Here is a 22,102-nt window from a genome sequence, read left to right on the forward strand (position 1 = left end):
TTCTAAAAACTCCGTTTTCATTCACCAATTCTCTAATTCTTTAATTCACCAACTCTCATCAAGAAATTCTTGATATTCTCTCTCTCTCTCTTTTCTAAACTAGCCTTTTCTCAAAATACAAAATTCCGCATTCACAAGACTTAGATACACCTAGCCAAGTTCGAAGTTGCCTTCGCCCTAAACGTGAAAGGTTTTAATTTCCGAGGGTTTGGTCCCAAATCTCTCTTTCAATTATTTAATTTAATTGTTTTGTTTATTATTTTCCTTGTAGTTACTAGCGTGTGTATTTTGTTATTAGAAAGAGGTACGAGGCATCCAAGTTAGTGCTTTAATGGTTTTTATTGATGTTATTATGTAGAAATCATGCTTAGGTTGTTATTATGATTCCTAGTATCATGTCAGAATGTTTTTCTTAATTTGATGTTTAGGGGTGACAACAATAAATTCCTATAGTATCATGTCTAGGGTAACTTTAATATCAAGTATGATTAACAGTGTGATGCCTTTTATGTTCTTCCTAATATTTATGATTGTTAGTATCACGTTAGGGTTAAAGCTTTGATTTTTATTGTTTAGTGACTTGCTAGGGTTTGTTATTAATCTTGTTAGTATCATGCCTAGGATCTTGCTGTTAATATTATGCTTTATTTTTAACATGATTATTTGTATGATTATAATTGTTATAATAATTATTATGATTTATGATTGTTGCTTGATATTGTTATTGCTTGATCATGCCTTTTATGCATGTTTAAAGGGAATTTGTACTTGTAATCACGCTTAATAAGATAATTAATAATCTTGTTAGGGTTAATATGATTATAATTCAAGTGATCGCCAATAATAGATTTATTTGTGCATTAAATTCAACCAACATAGATTAAACAGGTTTAGGGTTAATCTTAATGATTGCATGTTAGTCAGAAAGCGCACATGAATACGATCAGAATAAAGTAGAGGCTAATTATTAGGGCAGATTCAATCTCTTTTAGGTTGGATTAGTACCTTCATCCCCGAACTACCAGTCATGGTTCAAGACCTATTGGAGTTAACGATCTCTTGGATCGTTAAGGGGTGTAACCTTCACTACTAGAAAACAGGTTGATTGCGACGGAAATTTTTCGTCGGAAACACCTTGTTTTCCGTCGCAAAACCCATTTACGACGGAATTCCGTCGTAACCGGTTGTCGGAAAAGTTGTTGTCGGAAAAACACCCTTTTCCGACGGAATTTCCGTCGTAAATGGGTTTTCCGACGATTTCAATCCGCCGAGAACATTTTCAAGCACGGCAAAGTCCCTCGTAAAATTCCGACGGAATTGAATTCCGTCGTAAATGCCCGACGGAATTTCCGTCAGAAAATGCTTTAAAAAAAACAAAAAAAAAAGCCACCGCCACGCTGTACCAGCCAACGCCACCGCAAGCCGTCACCCCTCACCACCTACCCCCACCTCACACAACCAGCAACTCACCAAGTCACCTAACCCACACCCAACCCCACCAATCGTATCACCACCCACACCAGAACCCTACCCACCAGCCACCTACACCAGATCCACCACCCCACTACCCACCTACAACCACCACCGCCACCTAACCATATTTACCACCCCACCACCCACCTTAAATCACCACAGCCACCACCAAAAATCACCACAACCACCACCAAAAATCATCACAATCCAGAATTTAACAAAAAAATAAAAAAAAATTAAAATCAAAATTGAAAAAAACGAAATAAAACAACAAAATAAAACCCACATATACGGTCTCCATCCAACAGCCACCACCCACCACCACCATAAATTGTAAAAAAAAATTCCAATAAAACAATAAAATAAAATCAAAATTGAAAAAAACGAAATACATACCTTAATTAGACCACACATAACCTCGAAATTGGGTTTAAGAGGCCAAATTCGACCATAAAAACTCTAGATCTAGAGTTTTCATGGTCGAATTTGACCCAAAAACCTTTGTTTTAAGCATGAAGAGAGAGAGTAAGGGCAAAATAGATGAATATTATTGTTGATGTTGATGTCGGCGATGGTGTTGTTGATGTTGGTGTTGTTCGTTGTTCGTTGTTGATGGCGGCTATGGTGGGAGATTTGAGGGGAAAGTAGAGTAGAGGAGAGATAGAGAAGGAGAACGAGTGAGATTCAGAGAACGAAAGAAGGAGAACGAGTGAGAACGAATTGAAAGAGAATCAGAGAGAGGAGTGAGAACGAGGGGGAGTGAGATTCAGAGAAAGAGAAGGGGAGGAGAGAGAAGAGGAAAGATAAGGAGGAGAAGAGGCGGAAAAGAGAGGAGTGTTATTCTAGGGTTGATTTTTTTTTTAAAAAATAAAAAATAAAAAAATTCCGACGGAATATTCCGTCGGAAATTTCCGACGGACTAAAAATCCGTCGGAAAAAGTAATTTCCTACGGAAATATCCGTCGGAAAGCCCATATATTACGACGGATTTTAATTCCGTCGGAAATTATACCATTTACGACGGAATTTTCCGTCGTAAATGGTATAATTTACGACGGATTAAAAATCCGTCGTAAATTTACGACGGAATTTAATTCCGTCGGAAATTTCGTACTTTACGACGGATTTTCTTGTCCGTCGGAACAGTTCCGTCGGAATTAAGTTGTTTTCTAGTAGTGCTTCACCTCGTGAACGGTTTACAAGTTCCTAAAACTTGTTGGCGACTCTTTTGCTCTAGCTTCCTTCCCTTTGGACACCACCGTACTTTAGTGTATGATCACAGTGGGGTTCAAGCTTGGGGGAATGCTTGAAATATTCCCTACACAAGGGTAACCCAGAAGTCAACCAAAACTGAAGAAAATTCGAGAAAAATTACCTTTATATGAAGCGGAATTCGCCGATCTATGAGTTTGGGGCAACGAATTTGCGTTTTAGAGGCTAAATCTCAGCCAATAAGCGGAAATCGAAAGTATAAGGATGCGTAATGGTGTTTGTCGTGAATTCAAAGGTGTTTGGCAAAGAAATGAGGAGAGAGAGAAGGGCAGTAGGCTTAAGTATTTCCTAAAAAAGGAATTCTGGGAGTCAGCGCCCTTAAATCCCCACTACTCACTCTAAATAACCGTTAAACACCATTCACTTAATTAAACTGCCCACTAATCCTTCCCACTTCCCTAACTACTCTCCAAACAGCAGTTATTCATCAATAACTGTCCAATTAAAATTCCTAATTAAACCATTTACTTCCCTCCATTTTTTGCTAGTCAAAACCCGACCCGTCATGCTTCCAAATCGAGTCGGGGGGGAGGGGGGTGGGGGGCAAGTTGTTTGGGTCCAACTTACTCCAATTGGGTCAGTCCATAAATGGTTCAAGCCCAAGGTCAAGGTTCAATCCTCTAATCCATACCAAGTCAGTTAAAAGCCCAGTCAACATAGCAAGCCCATTTGATTCAAGGCCCATATTCTCCCTTATGTCAAGGTATAAAAACATTTAATCTTCTCTCTCTACATTCATTCACTTAGAGTCTCTAGCAATTAATAATCTTGCATAGCTTTCTCTCTCTAAAATCACCGTACTGACTTCGGCATCGGAGGGGCGTCCTCGGCATAACTCCCGAGGCCATTTTACGTGTTTTTATTGTGCAGGAAACCCTAGGCCCAGTCATCACTTGGACCGAGTTCAGTCTTCAGCCCACCGAAAAGGACCCATCCGAAGGTCCTATTGTTTTCACCCGAAATAACTAATAATTAGGCCAAGATTAGGTTAGGTCCAAATACAAAGTTTTGATTTTTAGGACTTATACATTATATGTCTCATATGTAAAAGAGGCAACTAATTCATCAATATCTTAGTTTTGAATAAGAGCTTGGTTTAATACATCAGATATTCAAATCTCTCCAACTTCAATTATAATTTGTATTATCATTGTAACTCATTCAAACGGACAAAAAAAACATTATAATACATAGATTTGTTCTCGAAACCTAACGATTTGCAAAATAGCAAGGCTTCGCTGAAACTGTAAAAAAGGGAGGTAGTAAGAGTGAATAACACTACAAGAGTTTTAGTAGGTTAGAGGGAAAATCAACGAAGATCGGCAAATAACGTCTTTGTCAAATTTATTTGATTTTGAAAAGCTACATACTTATTGTCATATTGTGTAAATGACCCGGTGAAGTAGGACTTATTTGTAATTAATATCTCTACCTTAAGGATTAAGGCTTAAGAGATTATCACATGCACTCTATACTAAAACAATGTTGTAAACCGATCCAACAAGATATCAGCTCAGTTGATTATTACTCTTTACATCTACATTTATTGAATACACTCCATATGGAAATGGAAATGGAAACGGAAACGAGTACTTCATTTTCAAAGGGAGACCTTCCACCAGGGTTATTCTGAGTCTGACCCCCGATAAATTATTTAATTAAGTAATTATTGAACTTAGATAACCTAATACACTTACAAAAAAAATATTGGGACATTGTAATATTATTTTTGAGCAAGAGGTTAAAGGTTCAAATCTCGCTTCCTTCAATATTTTCGTCCAAGATCCGCCGTTGTTTAGAGTAAACAAATTTCACCCCAAGTTATCTGTTGTTACAAGTTACCATCAATACAACTAGTAAAATGATGCAGGAGCCACAGTGTCGATATCGATATTGATATGAACAAGGATCGCATAAGATATTGGCGACCAAGGAAACAATTTATTGAGGATATAGTCTTAGTTACAAAGATTCAATTGGTTTTGTTATTAACAAGCAAAAAAATCAATAATTAAATAAAGATTATGCTTAATTAATCATAATATATACCAAGGTAAAGTCATAAAGTATAGGTCATCAAAAGCCTAACACTACCAACCACTACTTTACTTACCATCATTTCGAAAATTCTAGAAAGACAAAAGATGCCCTTAATTCTGGATTTTTAAGGTCATTTAGTGCAAAAACAATGCAATAAAAGTGGACCCATTTAGAAAATAAAGTACCCATTTTTTAAAAGTCGGCATCATGCTCCTTATCTTAAACATTTTTCAAAGTTGACACCTTAAAAAAATTATAATAAAAAAGTAAAATAAAATTAAAAATAAAAAACAGTTAAAATGAGGACAAAAAAATGCGACCGACTAAAACTAAAATAACAAACTAAAATTTGGAAAAAGCATCTTAGGTTGATTGTTTATGCAAGAAAAACTTGGCCTTGCCTTGCCTTAAACGAACTTCTTTTTTTAAGCAACCCAAAAACCAATCTTTTTCATATCTTTGAAGATGGTCCAAAGAAAGGTGGGAAATAATAAATTTGGTATCCAACCTTATAATAACATCATTAAAACAGAGAAAATACAGGTTTACACAAAACCCTCTCTTCAAAACCACCATAATGGCAATATGAGTAAAGGGGCTGATATGAATGGAATAAAGATGAAGAAATCTCGGTCCATCGAGGTTGGATTCCGATCATCGTCGAAAGGCAGCCATGATGTGCTTCGTCGTCCTGGTAAACCACCCTCTCTTGGGTCATCAACCCCCAAAACACAATCATCAGGTAAGTCTTCTGATACTTCTCCAAATTATATGAAGAGTACACGTAGTTATGAGGCAAGGAAGGAGGAAAGACTGCAGAAAGTAGCAAAAACATTGAGCAGAACATCATCTAGTTATAAAATAGTAAGGACTTTATCAAAGGTCCCTAGCTTTAAGCACTGTGCAAGAACAACAACCTGTTCATCAACCCTGAAAGATTCGAAGTTTCCTCGTTACCTTAAACTCAAGCCAGGGGCAACTGAAGCTGAAGGAAGATCAGTACCAAGAGTCTGCTCATATAATCATTGTTCCCTCAATGGTGATCACCATAACCCTGCGCCTCCTCTGAAGCGTTTCATGGCTACAAGACGGAGGCTGCTGAAGACTCAGAAGGTAGATACACCGAAAGTTCTTTCCCCTCATAAAGCAAAGCTATCTGAATTTAAGGGGAAAGGAACACAGGAACAAAAGGAGGATTTTTTTGTCGAAATTTATGTCTCAGACAGAGGGGTTGATACACCAGTGTCTCAGAGCTTATCAGATGGACCATGTTCTGAGATTGATCAAAGTGAAGAACCTAATTATTCAAACTTGAATTTCTGTCCTAAAGATGAAGATTATCTACCGATAACAGTTCAGAGTTACCAAGAGGTTGAGAGCTCTCCCAGTGTCAGTTTGGATGAGTTTAGCTGTGGAAACTCTGACATAGAGTGGGAACAACATGAGCAAACTTGTGTCAATGACAACTGTGAAATTCACGCTCAGAGCGATTGCAGTTATGATGACGATAAATCTGATTTTGAGACAGGCAGTAGCCATGGCGGGTACTTGGAGACATGTCATGAATACCCACCATATTTTGATGACGAAATTGTGGAGTACCTATGTTTCAGTGATGCTGATTCTTTACCAGATAGCAAGTCCGCCCAGACAGGTACTCTCTCTATTTGATCATAATGTTTTAATCTTGACATATAAATAAGTTCACAGTTTGTTACAATACTAGATTTATTTGGAGCATGAAAAATAATACTACCTCCGTTAACAAAGGGGTATTATTTGTGAGACATAAAATATTCCTTTGTCGCACATAATAATTAACAGAAGTAGTAGCAAGACATATCTTATAAAATTTTAAGATAATGCCAAGTTCTTTGGAGTATAGGGTTACATTGCATTCTTATGAAAGTAAGCTTTCTAAGATCATAAAAGTGGAGTTTAGACAATCAATCAGAATGTAGTAACTTTTAAGCTGCACTTCAGATAATGTCAGGTTCTAGTCACATAGTGAAATTGATGTGGGTTGATAATTGCAGCAGCTTGACTTATTGACATTTGATTCAGGTGAAAGGAACATAGAAGAGCCACTTATGGTCGAAGAAAAGGATGAAATGAATTCTGGAGCAAACAATGAGGTAGCTGAGGAGGATTCTACCCTAGCAGATGAAGCAACTGAACTTAACACAGAGGTAGATGAGCCCACTAACACAAAAGGCGAAATTATCACTGATCTCATCAAAGAAATTACAGAGGCTCAAGACGAAGGCCTCGATTCTTACCAGGAACCAGTTAAAACAGAGGGTGACCAATGCGAAAAATCAGATGAAGACTACACTATAGTAGAAGCCAGAGAAGAAAATGCTGCTGACCCTGGTATGGAAGAAAGAGAGCCAATTGAAGATATTACAGACATGCCACTAATAACTGAAAAATTAGAAACCTCTGATGCAAAGGAGGGAATTTGCACGGCCAATAAAGATGATCAAGACGGTACAGATCACAGTGGTGATTTTGCAACCCGTGCAGGACAGAAAGCGAATGAAGCCGCAGTTGAGATTTGTTTCAGTACAAGATCAGAAAAATATGAAGATGAAAATGATTCAAGTGAGCTTGAATCAAATGAGAATGACGTTGAAGGAGATAAAGCATCAGGAATGGAAAACAGTAACAGCACAGAAGCAACCAGCAGATGCACTTCCAACAATGGAGAATCTGATGGCAACCAGGAGCTCGACAGCTGTAACAAATTAAAGAGAGGGATGAGATGCATGAAAGCAGATGAAGATGATGAAGAGAGACAATTCAATCCAAGAGAGCCAAATTTTCTTGATGTTGAACCTGATCCAGAAGCAGAGAAAGTGGATCTAAGGCACCAAGAGATGGATGACAGGAGAAATGCAGAGGAATGGATGCTTGATCATGCACTGCAGAAGACAGTCAACCAACTCACTCCTGCTCGAAAGAAGAAGGTCGCATTACTAGTTGAAGCCTATGAAACTGTACTGCCAGTAGCAAAGGATGAATCCACGAGGAAAAATTCATCGGAATCTGACCATGAAAGGCTTGACATTCCTCCAGCTAGTTTATGATATTTAAATTCTACCATCTACTAATTTAACCTGCATATAGATTAGTAAGCAGAAGATCTGCTGCTCAGCTGTCTGGCAAAAGGCCAACCAGAATATTAAGCAGTATAACTTTTCATGTACTGTTATAATTTATCTGACAACATAAATGAAAAAAACGTAAGTTTCCTGTAGAAAGTATACATATAATGGGTTTTGTGTGAAAAATGTGTTGCATTTTTGTGATTTCTAATCCTATCTTCTAGGCATCTCATGTACTCGATCTCTCTCTGTTTACTGTTCATTGTTCTGAAGATGTTGCATACTATCACTAAGTAGTCCGATTCCAATGGAACTGCAGAAACCACTCGACTACAGTGCTGATATCCAATATTAAAACTGTCAACTGTTCCATCTCGACTTGATTTGATATAGATATCTAAAACAGTTCCTCAACAAGCTACTTAAAGAGTTAGTTGGTCAGACCAACCACCCCCAGAAACCCCAACCCCCAAAAAGTAGTTGTTACTTGTCCTATCTTTCTTAATTAAAGATATTGACATTATTTCAGGAAAATAAAAGCCTTTGTATACAATAATCCAGTCATTTACTCATTCCTAAATTCCTAATCAACCAATCAATGCATGTATATGCATCTCAAGTAATATAATCATAAAATAATTACTGTTTCAAGTAAATTTGACATTTTAAAGAAGATTAAATGAGGAAATGTAGCAGCACACTGGCACCATGAAAACAATTGTGGAAGGCCTTTGTATTGTCATATATTAGAAATAATATGGAAAATTCACTCCCTTCTATTAATATGAACATTTTCACTACAACAAAAAATGCTGACAAAAATTGCGTCCTTAAAAACCAGTACAAGGTATAACATTAATGCAGCTACAACTCTACAACCTTAAGACACTCTGAGTTTATCTAATTCCAATTGCAAATCAACCATGGGGGATTCTCTTAACAGTAAGTCCAACTTCTCAAAGTAACTCTCCAGATCACTCTGTTGGGTAACAGTTGGATGGGAGATTGGGGACTCAGACTCAGCAATATTCCTTCTTTCTGCTGATTTTCCTCGCTGGATATAATCATGAAAGAGCTTCAATGCATCTTGTGTTCCAATAGAATCCACAGCCACAAACAAGTTTTGAAACTCTTTTCTCTTATCTTCAGTTTCAACAAGTTTCAGCTTCAGCTCATTCGGGATATGAGCTAAGGCACTACAACAAGGTTGCAGAATAAAGAAAGGAACCGAAAAGAATTCAAATTACCAGAAAAAAAATACATCATTGCTTAACATTGTCTTTTCAAGTTATGCCCACATTGTAACGAGTTGTTAGTCATTGGATTGGCATTAATGGTTTCTTGAACTGAAGAACATTCTTGTGACAGATAATATGGAATATGACAATTCAAGTGGACAGATAATAAGGAAAGATAGCTTTTAAGAAATTTAAAGGGCCAAATGACTCATAAAAACCATCACCAAAAATAGAAAGGTACCATAAAACTCATAGTTACCTAGATGCTCTTTACCTGGTAACACCCCTAACAATGCCCCACTTGTTACCAATCATCACGGAATCCTTGAAACCCTGATTAAAACCCTCTTGTGCAGCAACATTTTTTCCAGCTGATAAACCATCACGATATCCAGCCTATCAAATCATTAGAAAGAATTTCACTAAGCTAGGTACAAGTGGTGTAGAGAGAAATACAGGGAAACCAGACAAATCAAGATACTAAAAAATTAAAATCAACAATTTTAACAAATCGACTCATACGTTGTAGAATTCCTCACGTCTCCTTTTCCCTTCTCTATCCAAATAAAAAGCTTCATCTGTTTCCTCATCACAGTCAGTCAACCAAACTCCATCATCTGATAAGCTACCTCCATGAGATTCTGAAACTCGCAAGCAAAACATCAATCATCCTTAGCTCTTAGATTCCAACTAGACTAATTTAACAAAAACGCCAGTCACTAACAACACCACATTAACAATTTACAAGTCTCTTTATGCACAATTGCTATCTGATTTGAACATTTTGGTTCAGCTTTTTACATAATTTTGTCTACATAAATCTTGAAGTTCAAAAACTAAGAGTCTAGTTCATTATTATTAACATGAGTCCGTACAGAGGTATAACGATCCACACATTGCTCAATCCAAAGAAACAACCATTTATAATATACTTTAGCGTATATGAATCATTTTTAATAAAAACCTCACCTCAAAACTCTCTCTAAGAGCCTAATTTAGTAAAGCTGAAGAAAACAATCTATTATCACCCCTGAAACTATCATCCTCCATGGAAAATGAATCTCTTGCCCACTAATTATAGACAAAAAATTTTGCAACACAATAGAAGAATGGAAGTCTTGAACAATGTTATATAGCTAAGAATCTGCCTCATCTTGTACTATCATGTTTTAAATCAGAAGTAAGAAAGTTCCATCAAGTTCACTAAGTGAGCGAACCCATACAATTACCAATTTCTCATACGCATATCTAAGAACAGACGACACAAAATTTAAACAGCTGTTGGACAAATTTACGCTTGGCACAACCATAACTTCCTTAATCAAATAATAAAACACCTCTGTATATGTAAGATTATAAGAACTCCACTTACTATCGGTGGCCAATAATTCACCAGCTTCAGCATCATCTAAAACACGCGTGTCTACCAATGATGATGCCGTAACAGCTACTCCCTGATCCTCCTCCATGTCAGCTATTGAATACATATATAGAAAGATGAATCAAAATTTAAGGAAACATAAAGGATGTAAAAGAGACTGATGTTCAAATTAATTAATCAATAGCAGTGACATTTAAAAGTTCAAATGTGAATAGCAATCAAGCAATTGATTGCAGAGATTGTTATATACACCCACGTGCAATATGTATCCAAGGGTATTTTTCTGCTCAATTTGACGATCATGGCACATTTAATCATCAAATGAGCGAAAAAAATAATCTTGAATGCATCTTGCACCCGGGTGTATGTAAGAAATTTCAAATTGATAGCATAAATTCATTTAGCTAATATTTATATTTCTTGACGATTAGTCTTATGTTTCTTACAACCTTAAACTGTTTGTTAAACATCGAATTAAGGAACCAAACAACAATAATTCACAACAAAATCTCAAAGCTAATCGGGCGCAAGCTCGGTTCGGCTGAACTCGACTCGTGGAGTTGATTAGTCTAAGAAATATTAACACATTAACAATCAAATTTGACTCAATTATAAAATTAAACTCAAAAAAATCACATAAAGTTGTTGCTACTTAAGAATGTCAAAGTAAATTGCAGAAGAAAAGATTCTAGCAATAAAATCGGTACTTATAACTTTTCATGACTTCATTAATTATAACCAATAGTTTAATAATCCACATTAGAAGAACCCTAAATTGACTTTAGTGTGATATCAAAACCTAGATTGTGAAATTGATATCGAAGAATTTAAAAAACAATCAACTAACCTCAGAATCTTCTTCAATGGAGGAGAGAAAGCTCAGAAACCGCTTCAATGGAGAACTCAGAGCGCGCTTCAGTGGAGGGGAGAAGAACGGAGAGGAGACGAGGAGTGTAGCGTAAAACGGTAGAAGCGAAAAGATCATAAACTAAAAAAATAAAGTGGGTCCGGATCGACCCCGGTCCGGTCTTCATGTCAAGAAATTACTTCCCATCTTCAGTTCTGCTTAGTCCGGTTTTTAGCATCTCAAAATCGATTTTGGACCGGATTGGGCTTCATCTAAAGTTAGATGTGACAATCCTGATCCAGACCCGATGACCTAACCCATGATCCAAATTAACCCAAAACCATCAACTCGAAAATGACCCAACACTCGAATTGACCAGACCTATACCCAGCCCAAAAATGAAGTTGACTCGATCCCGACCTGAAACCCGAACATACCTGACTCGAAGTTGACCTGACTCGAAATTTTTGACCCAAACAAACCCAACACCCAAAATTGACCTGAACAAATCCGATACCCGACCTGAAATGTCTCGAATTACAAAATTATCTTATAATAGAACTAAAAATGTTTAGTATCAAAAATAACTCATCAAATTGTCCATCTTCAATCGTAGTCAAGCTCATAAACCGAATTGATAGTTCTTATTATAGCAACAATAAAATATACGTAGTATAATTATTGATTTGAGTTTGATCCACAAATTGAACAACCTGAACATAAGCCAACCTGATTTTGAACTGAGTTGAGTTTGACCCAAACATACTTCACCCAAAATGGCCTGACCCGATTGAACATACCCGACCCGAAATTGACTTGACTAGAACTCGACTCGATACCTGACTAGAGTCATATCCAAAACCCAAAATGACATGACCCGACTTGAATGCTAATTGACTCGACCCGAACGATCCATTTGCCAAGTCTATCTAAAGTTTTGAAAAAAAATCTGAGTAGCATTTTAACTTTACCTTTAATATGTATATTGCCACGTTGTCCTAGAATAATCGAGACTATTCAAAAAATTACCTTTGACTATAGTTTTTTACTAACACAATAACAACATATTATATCATCAAATATGTTGTTAGAGGTATTGATATAAAGTTTCATATTTAATATATTTTTTATATATATAAATAATTTTCATTAATAATTACTTATGTTAAAATAGGGTCAAATTAGTGCATTGACATCTATGCAAAGCTTCACTTGTCAATTATTTTAGGACCAAGATTTTTTTATTTTTTTAAAGAAAAGTAATTACATTTATAATAGACATTAAATAATCATTTTTCTCAAATATGTTTCGGTCTGGTTTGATCAATCCAAGCAAACTGTTCTAAACTCAAATTATTTGAATATTAAACTTTAAATTTTCAATATATATTCAGATAATTTTTGCAGTCTCTAACTTGTAATAGGTAGTTACCCTATTATATTCTTGAGTCAAATTAAACATCCTTTGTAGGGTTTGTTCACATTTATTAAATTGAGCTAAATTGATCTGAATAGAACTGAACTGATTAGAGCAGAACTGAAATGAACTAAATGAAGCTGAACTGAACTGAACTAAAGTGAACTGAATAGAGCTGAAATGAATATTTTATGAGAGAAGGAAATTAGGAGCTGAACTGAACTGAACTGAGCTGAAATTAATATTTTATGAGAGAAGGAAATTAGGAGTTGAATTGATTAGAGCTGAAATGAATATTTTACTAGATTAGCTCCCTTGCGATGCACGGATATCATGAAAAAGAGAGCTATTTAAATAATACTCCATAAAAAATTCATAAGATATTAGGTGAACAATTGTCAAAAGGCTTATTAAAAAAAATTGTGAAGAGTTTAATGTACAGTATTATGTATTAAAATATTTTATAGTCAATATTTAAATTTTTATTAAAATGTGAAAGAGAAAAAAGTTTAGGCGGGAAAATTTTAAAGGAGAAGTTGACACGTGTACAATTTGGATAAATGAATTATGTCAGCAGTTGTTCTTTTAGTATTAGTTACTAGATTAGGCTCGTGTGATGCACGAGTTTAACAATAATTTACGATTTTAACAATATTTTTTAGTTTATTTGTGTGTAATACGTACATAGTAGAAATAATTTAAGAAAAATCTAATAAATTGATAAATTAATAAAGAGTGGACACCCCAATTCATATAATCTGTATAAAATATATGGAGTAGGAGAAAAAGATACTCCGTAATGTTTATAAGAAAATGAAATAGTCCGACCTTCCTTTAATTCTCCAATGGAAATTTCATGATTAGTCAATTCAAATATAAAATCTATTAGAAAAATATATAATTAATTTAGCATTTTTAAATTTTTATTTATGTTGAAAAAAAAAATTAATGATGTCATTATTAGTTTTGGAGGAAAATTTTTTTACAAGAAGTTGACATGTGGAAAGTAATGACATCAGCGGTAATTACTTTAATTATATTTACTAGATTAGGCTCGTGCGATGCATGATTTAAATATTATTTTATGATTTTAACAATATTATTTAGCTTATTTGTGTGTAATATGTACGTATTACAAATAATTTAATCAACATCTAATAAATTGATAAATTAATAAAGAGTGGAAGCCCCAATTCATATAATATGTATAAAATATATGAAATAGGAGAAAAAGATAATGTTTATGAGAGAATGAAATAGTCTGACCTTCCTTTAATTTTTCCAATCGAAATGGCATAATAAGTCAATTTAAATATAAAATCTGTTAGAGAAATGTATAATTAATTTATCATTTTCAAATTTTTATTTATGTTGGAAAAAAAAATAATGATGTCATTAACAGTTTTGGCGGGAAATTTTTTTATAAGAGGTTGACATGTGAAAAGTAATGACATCAGCGGTAATTACTTTAGTTATATTTATAGATAGATGAGAGAAGGAATGAACTGATTGGAGCTGAACTGAACTTGACCTGAACTGATTAGAGCTGAACTGAACTGAACTGAAACTAAGGTGAAGTGAACAGGCCCGTAGTAGTGATTTTTCTTTATCCTACTCAGGCACAACAAGTTTTCCACAAAAAAATTTCTTGGGCATTTGAGTTTCCTTACGTTTTGTCTGCAAAAATTAGCCATAACAATATATTACACCATTTACCTAGGACTAAGCAAAACTACATGTAAAAAGGAACATGATTATATGACTATATGAGTACATTGGAAAAAAATACAATAAAACGCCCCAATGATGTAGCTTTATATTATTATTAGTAGCTGTTAATCATGTGTTGCATGTGATTACATTCGGACAAGATAATACTTTGCGATTTTTGCATTTCAAACAAAATCGTGCATTCAAATGTTATCTAGCTTCATTGATTTTTTAAGCTTATTTTAAGTAACTACATTCATCAACTACGGTTGGCTTTGTTTCGATAATTGCCTTAAATTGAATTATTAAACGTATTGGGAAATAATATGAAAGAATAGAAGTTTTAGTCAACTATATATTATCGTTATCATTATTTAAGACCATAGAGAAATAAACTAATTATTCTTTCCAAAAAATGAAATAAATTAAATAATTATGAGATTAAGATTAATAAAAATTATAATTAATAAACGGTATGTTCACTACTCCAAACGTGCAGCTCCTAATTTCATTCTCTCATAAAATATTCAGTTCAATTCAATTCAATTCAGCTCCAATCAGTTCAGTTCAGTTCAGTTCAGTAACTGTGAACAGACCCTAAGCGTTAACTTAATTGAATTAATTTCTTTTTGTTAATTTCGTCTCTTTCATTTTATATAAAACTTACTAATACATAAGATGTATCACTTTATTTTAGTAGTGGTATGGTAAAAGTTAAACTTAATGAATAAATTATTCAATATATTAAAATATTGCGATACTACATATTGCAATACTTTTTTTAAGCTAATATAAAACTTAATTCATAGATCTAGAATTATATAATCTCAATAATATTATTTTGTTAATCTCATATCTTTTATTCGCTCATGCATAATTCAATATAATCGATACTTGTAATTTCAATTTAATTTAATTTCATTGTTATTTATTATGAGATTAATGGTCTGATCACATTTACTGAACTGAACTGAGCTGAACTGAAATGAACTGAACTGATTGGAGCTGAACTGAACTGAACTGAACTGATTGGAGCTGAACTGATAACAGAATTAAGCTGAAATGAATATTTTATGAGAGAGGAAAATTAAGAGCTGAACTAAACTAAACTGAACTGAACTGATTGGAGCTGAACTGAGCTGATTGGAGCTGAACTGAACTGAAATTAAGTAAATGTGAACAGGCCCTACGATTAACAAAAATTAAGTTTTTCCCTAGTAAAATTTATTGTGTTTTATGTAAGGATCATTATTAATATATATTTATTAAGACTTATATTGTTCACCTAATTTTTTTGCTTATTTCAGGTTTAATAATTAAGGGCCTAATCTGATTAACTGAACTGAGCCGAGCTGAATTGAACTGAACTGAATTTATTGGAGCTGAACTGAATTGAAATATATTGAACTGCATATTTTATGAGAAAAGGAAATTAAGATAAGAACTGAATTGAACTGAACATAACTTATTGGAGCTGAACTGGATTGAAAATAAGGTGAAAAGAACAGGCCCTAAATTCAGTTTAGGAATACAAAGTCTGATAAGGGTTATCCCATTCAAATTACAACAAAATAAAGTAATAAAATCTAATAAGTTTAGTTAATTACTTCTCTCAAGTGAATAGAACGTAGCCTAGAAACGAATACAGAGGTGTAGCTAATATTTCCAATAATGATATAGTTACCATACTAAATTGAACCCTTAATTCAATTTATTGTGGTGAACATGATTTTATTAACAACAAAACTTGATTAAATTAACTATTTTATGATAAATGAAGATTAGAATTGGAATAGTACGATTAAAAGAACATCACAAATCCCAATAATTAAACCATTGATCATTATTTTTCTTCTTTAATTTGTAGATAATGATAATAAAATATCAAAATTTTGCTCCTATTTTCAGAGGCCTTGTGCGGTTGCTCATCTACTCATACTCAAATTCCTCTAAATTGGAAGAGCATCATAATAAGCTAATATATGTATAATGTATACTATGTTTCTAGGGAAGTAACCATCTACGCATTTGACATTTGAATATTCTATATCAAATTAAATAATATCAACAATTTAAAAATAAACTAAAGGAAACTTCAAACCTAGCCTCCTTGATAAATTAACATACAAGTTGTGCATGATAAATTATTGATGAACATGTTAATTAGCTCTAATCTAAGGTAGTATATAAATATAAACATGCATGTTATTAGTTATACTACATACATACAATAACCATCACATGCATATATGCTCTCTCTTAAAATGGGCAATAGAAGACTAAGCAATAATATTGTGCACCTCTTTATTGTTGTAACCTTAGCCATATCTTCATGCTTAGTTAGCTTAAGTCAAGCAAACCATCTTCCTGAACAACGAAAGCGTCGTCAACTAAACCAATGCAATATCTTCAAAGGTCATTGGGTACGGGACGATTCATATCCTATGTATGATTCCTCGAAATGTCCCGACATTCGCAAAGAATTCGACTGCCTCAAGTACGGTCGCACAAATACAAATTATCTCAAGTACCGGTGGCAGCCAGATGACTGTGATATTCCAAGGTTTGTGATTAGCTAAGAATGAAACTTGTGTTTTTGTTCATTTTTAATGTTTTAGGTGCTATTATACGTACAATTTATTTTGTTAATAGGTTTAGGATATATATATGTAACATACTAACATTAAATGGTTAAACTATATGTTATACAAATTCACTAGTTAATTATGAAAAGAGCATGTATAAATATGTTTATGTACATATTTTTTTTTTTTCCAACATACATCATAGATTTATAATCGCAATTTTATTTTGTATGATTAATTAAATTTGCAGGTTTGATGGGGTGGATTTTCTAAGGAGGATGAGAGGAAAGAAGATAATGTTTATTGGGGATTCACTAAGTCTTAATTTTTATCAGTCCTTAATTTGCCTGCTTCATGCAGCTGTTCCAAACTCCAAAATCACACATCCATCAACTGGTGGCATGAAATCATGGTTTTACCAGGTAAACTTTCATTTATAAGGAAAAAAAAAAATTGCTTTTAATGCATGCAGTTAACGATCACCAAATAATTTACACAAATAAATCCAATCATTAGATTTACATATAGACAGGCGAAATAGGGAATATAATGAAGTGAGTGATGGAGTACTGGATCAGTAAGTGATACTCATGTACGAGTACCAGCCACTTGATATGTCCTATATATCACCCGACCCATCCAATTCATCCCATTAATGTTTAAGTTTGAGCAATCTTTCACAAGTTGATTTTTCTTTACACCTGTTATCTTACTTTTTTTTTTTCAAAGCTCGTTGCTATAAATGTTATGAACGTATTTTAAGAGCAATAGGAAATTTTGCATTAGGTTGCCTCACTTTTATAAAATAAAAGTATGTCTTTGAGCATAGGGCACAAATAATTGTGTTAAACTATGCTGACATCACATTGACATCATCATATGCTTTTATTATCGAGACAACTATTGATTAATCATATAACCCAAATCCATAATATAAACCTTAAAAATCATAACTATTAATTGAGAACAAATAAAAAACTTACCCTAGTCCTAAAATTAAATTTAGCCGACATTACGACACCTACATCCCCAAATTATCTTAGTTTCATAAAAAAAAAAAAAAATGTTTAATTAACTAATGATTTCATTTATGGTCATGAACTCATGATAAACTACTTAATAATTAATATAATAGTCTTGGTTGATTAAATTTCACCCAAACGTAACATATTTGCAAATCATATTAATCCGATGATTATCACCTACACAAGACAAATGTCAAATTAACTTGTTTATTACTTGTTCGAATAATATATAAGCATCATAAAAAAATGTAAAATAGTTTACCATATAAATTAAACCATTATTCACAATATCAAGTTTCCGATCTCTTCAATTTGTATAATGCATGGCAAACACATAAATTATTTATGCCACGTAGAATAAATTGCATTTCTATTGCGCTGGACCGACGATGAATTATATACGCATGTAATTTTATATTGCTGTTACGTTCTTCAAATCCGGATATATATAATATGTTTTAATGTGTGATTGAATAATATAATTTCATAGTATTGACTTTTGTCAAACAATTTGCCATTCCTAATATATAGCTAGTTTTATACTTTTATATATCTAAATGACGATTGTTTTAATTTTGTTTTTGTTATAATTTTTTTTTTTTTTACACTTGCATGAAAGAATATTTTCCTAAAATTTCATATTTAAATTACAAAATAAATGAAAACATGGTTATATATTGATGGAAATGAAGTACAAGCAGATCTAATTATATAGTTAAACGTACACTAATATTAAGTCGATCTTTTATATATAATCATCTAAACATGATATCTAAGGGCTTGTTTGGTATCATTTTTGGTTTTCAGTTTTCTTTTTTTAAAAAAAACTAAAAACTAAAAACCAAAAACATGAAACAAGAAAAAGATGTTTCCACTTTTTTGTTGTCAGTTTTCAAAATTATTATGATTTTAATAAGTTTAAATAATTTTTGATTCATTATGTGACATATATCATATACTTTTATACAACAAAAAACAAAAAAAACAGAAAACCAAAGCAATGCCAAATGAACCCTAAGTTATTCAAATTGTTGTAATATCAAAGACAACAGATAAAATAATAAGATTGCTGTAATTTCAAGACAACAGACAAATTAGAGTTAGTATTGAATATTTTATCACCCTTTAAAAGGGTTACTTGTGATTGTGGTGTGAATCTTCATGAATATAAGAGAAAAAACAATGACTTGATCTTTATAAGAATATTGTGTTATGTTAATTAATATCAAGTTGCTTTGTACTAAAGTTGTCTTGTCCATGATTGAAACCGTTAGGTGTCTTATGTATTGCAACATATTCTTAAACATGCACATGCAAATGCATTACTTGGCTTCAAAGTTCTCTTAATATTATATTTTCAAGGTTATTTAAGCAAACTTATTGTAATTATTGAATATGATATTATCACTTGAATGATTGAGATTAAGATATAGACGAGCCTAGCTCCAATTGATCTCTTAATATACGAGAAGAGATAGGATATGGTGATTGATTCGATCTAATGAATGTAGTATTATCGTTTAAAGTATGGAATTGAATTGTAATTATTTTCCTAATGACAATTGTTTGTTCATATATCATTTGACATGAAAGCACACATGAATTCATTTTACATTGTCATATTAAATACTAAATTATAATAATGGAATGATTAAAATCTATATCTATATTAAAAATGCATTCAATTGTTTGTCCAATTGAACACAAGACCTCATTGAAGACCAACTTATTACCGTCTAAGATATAAGCTAATGTTGTTCTATTTATGCACATAAATATATAAATACATATTAGAAATAAAAGCAAAATTATTCAAAACTATTTATTATTGTTATTGTAATATTATAATTTTCGACAATAAAAAAATTCTTTTAAGCTCTTTAATAATAATAATGATAAAAATACTCAAAGTAAAACCCTCAGCAACACCCGAACCAAACACTAGTTAAGTATTGTAACTTGATCAATACGATGATAATCGGTAACCCTAAAGTCATCTTTTCATACTTTTATTATAATTCTCTTCTACCTCATTTAATTTGCAGGATTATAATGTTACCGTGACAATGTATTCTTCTTTATACTTCGTTGACATAGAGAAAGAGCAACAAGGGCGAGTTATGAAACTTAATTCGATTAAGAATGGCAAAATTTGGAAGGAAATGGATGTTCTGGTCTTCAATACTTGGCTTTGGTGGAATATAAGGGGCGCGAAACAATCGTAAGTACCATATACCTATATATTTTTAATTAATCATCAAGTATAATTCAAAGTATTTCTTTCAAGTTTGTGCTTAACTATGAGGGATACCCAGTTAATTCCCCAGTTTGTTTATCTGGGGATATAATTGTCTTTTCAAGTACCAGTGGAGGAGTATATGCGTCTTTTCATGTACTAGTTGAGGGGTACATGTGTAATTTCCTCACCAAACAGTAAAAGCAAAAAACAAACAGTAATTGGACAGCTCACCAAAAATACTGAATAAATGACCCTATTTTTTCAATATATTTTACAAAAATGACATTAGATTAACAAAAAATCGTTTATCTGGCAGATTAACTTGTATTTTCCCCTTAAATTTAATTATATATAATATTATATATTAGACAATGATGTCACATGTCTATACGACATCACTAGGTGTATATATTCCAGTGGGTGTAAGAAATTGTGTGTTTCAGTATTAATAGATTTTTTTGATGCTCAAATATTGTAGGTGGGATTACATTCAAGATGGGTCAGTAATACAAAAGGATATGGATCGTACAGTCGCATTTAAAAAAGCATTAATGACATGGGCGAAATGGGTTGATTCCGAAATTGATCCCAAAAAAACAAAAGTTTTCTTCCAAGGAACCAATCCTCTCCACTATGAGTAAGCATTTACGAATTATTTTTATTTTTATTTTTATTTATTTTTATTTATTTTTATTTTTTATTTTTTTTTGGTAGTGATATGATTACTCCTACTGTTCAAATATAAATTACTCTCTTCGTCCCTATATTTTATAATATTCGAGTCATTTATAGTACGCTAATTATTTCTTTGCAATAATCTTGATAAAATTAGCGGGAAGGAATGGAATGCAACAAGAGCGAAGGACTGCTCCAAAGAGATAAGACCCGTGAAAGGATCCACGTACCCGACTAGAGCACCGCCCGCATTAGACGTGGTGAAGCAAGTACTAAGCACCATATCGAAACCCGTTTATCTACTTGATATCACACTTCTCTCACAACTAAGAAAGGATGGGCATCCGGGTCCTTATAATGGTTTCCATGGAATGGATTGCAATCATTGGTGTATAGCCGGTCTTTCTGATACTTGGAATCAACTTCTCTATACAACTCTTATCATGTAATGTTTATTATTAACTGATTGTTAGTAAGATGATGTACATGAATTGTGAATTTGAAAATTTATGTTCGTGTATATGTAGCATCAATCAATCAATCAATCAATCAAAGCCTTAATCCCAAAAGTGGGGTCGGCTAACATGAACCAAATATGATTATTCCGTGTAGTCATCAACATAAATCTTTCTCCTCCATCCCTTACGATCCAAAACTTCATCCTCACGTAAATCCATGCACTTCATATCCTTCCTCACTCCTTCCAACCAAGTCATTTTTGGTCTCCCTCTTCCTCGTTATTCGTGTATATGTAGCATGTTAAATAAAAATTTATTTATGAAAAGTTCCTGACAAAAAAATAATAGAGATGTACTTCAATCTATATTTTATTAGCCCATAGCCCATTATACGATTGCACAATTTTTAAGGCATTAAAATTTTCTGTATAAACGTATATTTTTTTAATTAATATCTGTAAGAAATAGTGTCTTTAATCGGGAGGTAGGAAGTTTGGGAGTTAGGAAACTCGTGTCGCAAAGATGGGAAGGTGCAGCGAGACATGCCCACGTCTTAGGGAGACATGAACGTGCCTCCACGAAGAAGTCGCAAAGCTGGGAAGATGCATCGAGACACGCCCATGCCTTAGGGAGAC

At 33.2% G+C, this 22,102-nt stretch overlaps 3 protein-coding genes across 3 annotated transcripts; 2 read left to right on the forward strand and 1 right to left on the reverse strand.

The window, feature by feature from the left end:
* The first annotated feature begins 5,133 nt into the window (after window positions 1-5,133).
* LOC145641681 (uncharacterized) lies at window positions 5,134-8,057 on the forward strand. Its single transcript, XM_081692590.1, has 2 exons — window positions 5,134-6,439; window positions 6,850-8,057. The coding sequence occupies exons 1-2, from the start codon at window positions 5,251-5,253 to the stop codon at window positions 7,872-7,874; spliced, it is 2,214 nt and encodes a 737-aa protein (XP_081548716.1). The 5' UTR covers window positions 5,134-5,250; the 3' UTR covers window positions 7,875-8,057.
* Window positions 8,058-8,650: 593 nt separating this feature from the next.
* Window positions 8,651-11,480, reverse strand: LOC145641682 (uncharacterized). Its single transcript, XM_081692591.1, has 5 exons — window positions 11,359-11,480; window positions 10,503-10,604; window positions 9,653-9,771; window positions 9,405-9,526; window positions 8,651-9,088 (listed from the first exon to the last, which is right to left on the reverse strand). The coding sequence occupies exons 2-5, from the start codon at window positions 10,597-10,599 to the stop codon at window positions 8,773-8,775; spliced, it is 654 nt and encodes a 217-aa protein (XP_081548717.1). The 5' UTR covers window positions 10,600-10,604; window positions 11,359-11,480; the 3' UTR covers window positions 8,651-8,772.
* Window positions 11,481-16,729: 5,249 nt separating this feature from the next.
* LOC145555759 (protein trichome birefringence-like 38) lies at window positions 16,730-21,501 on the forward strand. Its single transcript, XM_081617486.1, has 5 exons — window positions 16,730-17,048; window positions 17,321-17,492; window positions 20,141-20,316; window positions 20,813-20,971; window positions 21,167-21,501. Exons 1-5 carry the CDS (start codon window positions 16,735-16,737, stop codon window positions 21,456-21,458), a joined length of 1,113 nt encoding a protein of 370 aa, XP_081473612.1. The 5' UTR covers window positions 16,730-16,734; the 3' UTR covers window positions 21,459-21,501.
* The last annotated feature ends 601 nt before the right edge of the window (window positions 21,502-22,102 follow it).

The sequence above is a fragment of the Chenopodium album genome, chromosome 8, assembly GCF_948465745.1.
Source record: "Chenopodium album chromosome 8, dcCheAlbu1.1, whole genome shotgun sequence".
In the NCBI taxonomy this organism is placed as follows: domain Eukaryota; kingdom Viridiplantae; phylum Streptophyta; class Magnoliopsida; order Caryophyllales; family Amaranthaceae; genus Chenopodium; species Chenopodium album.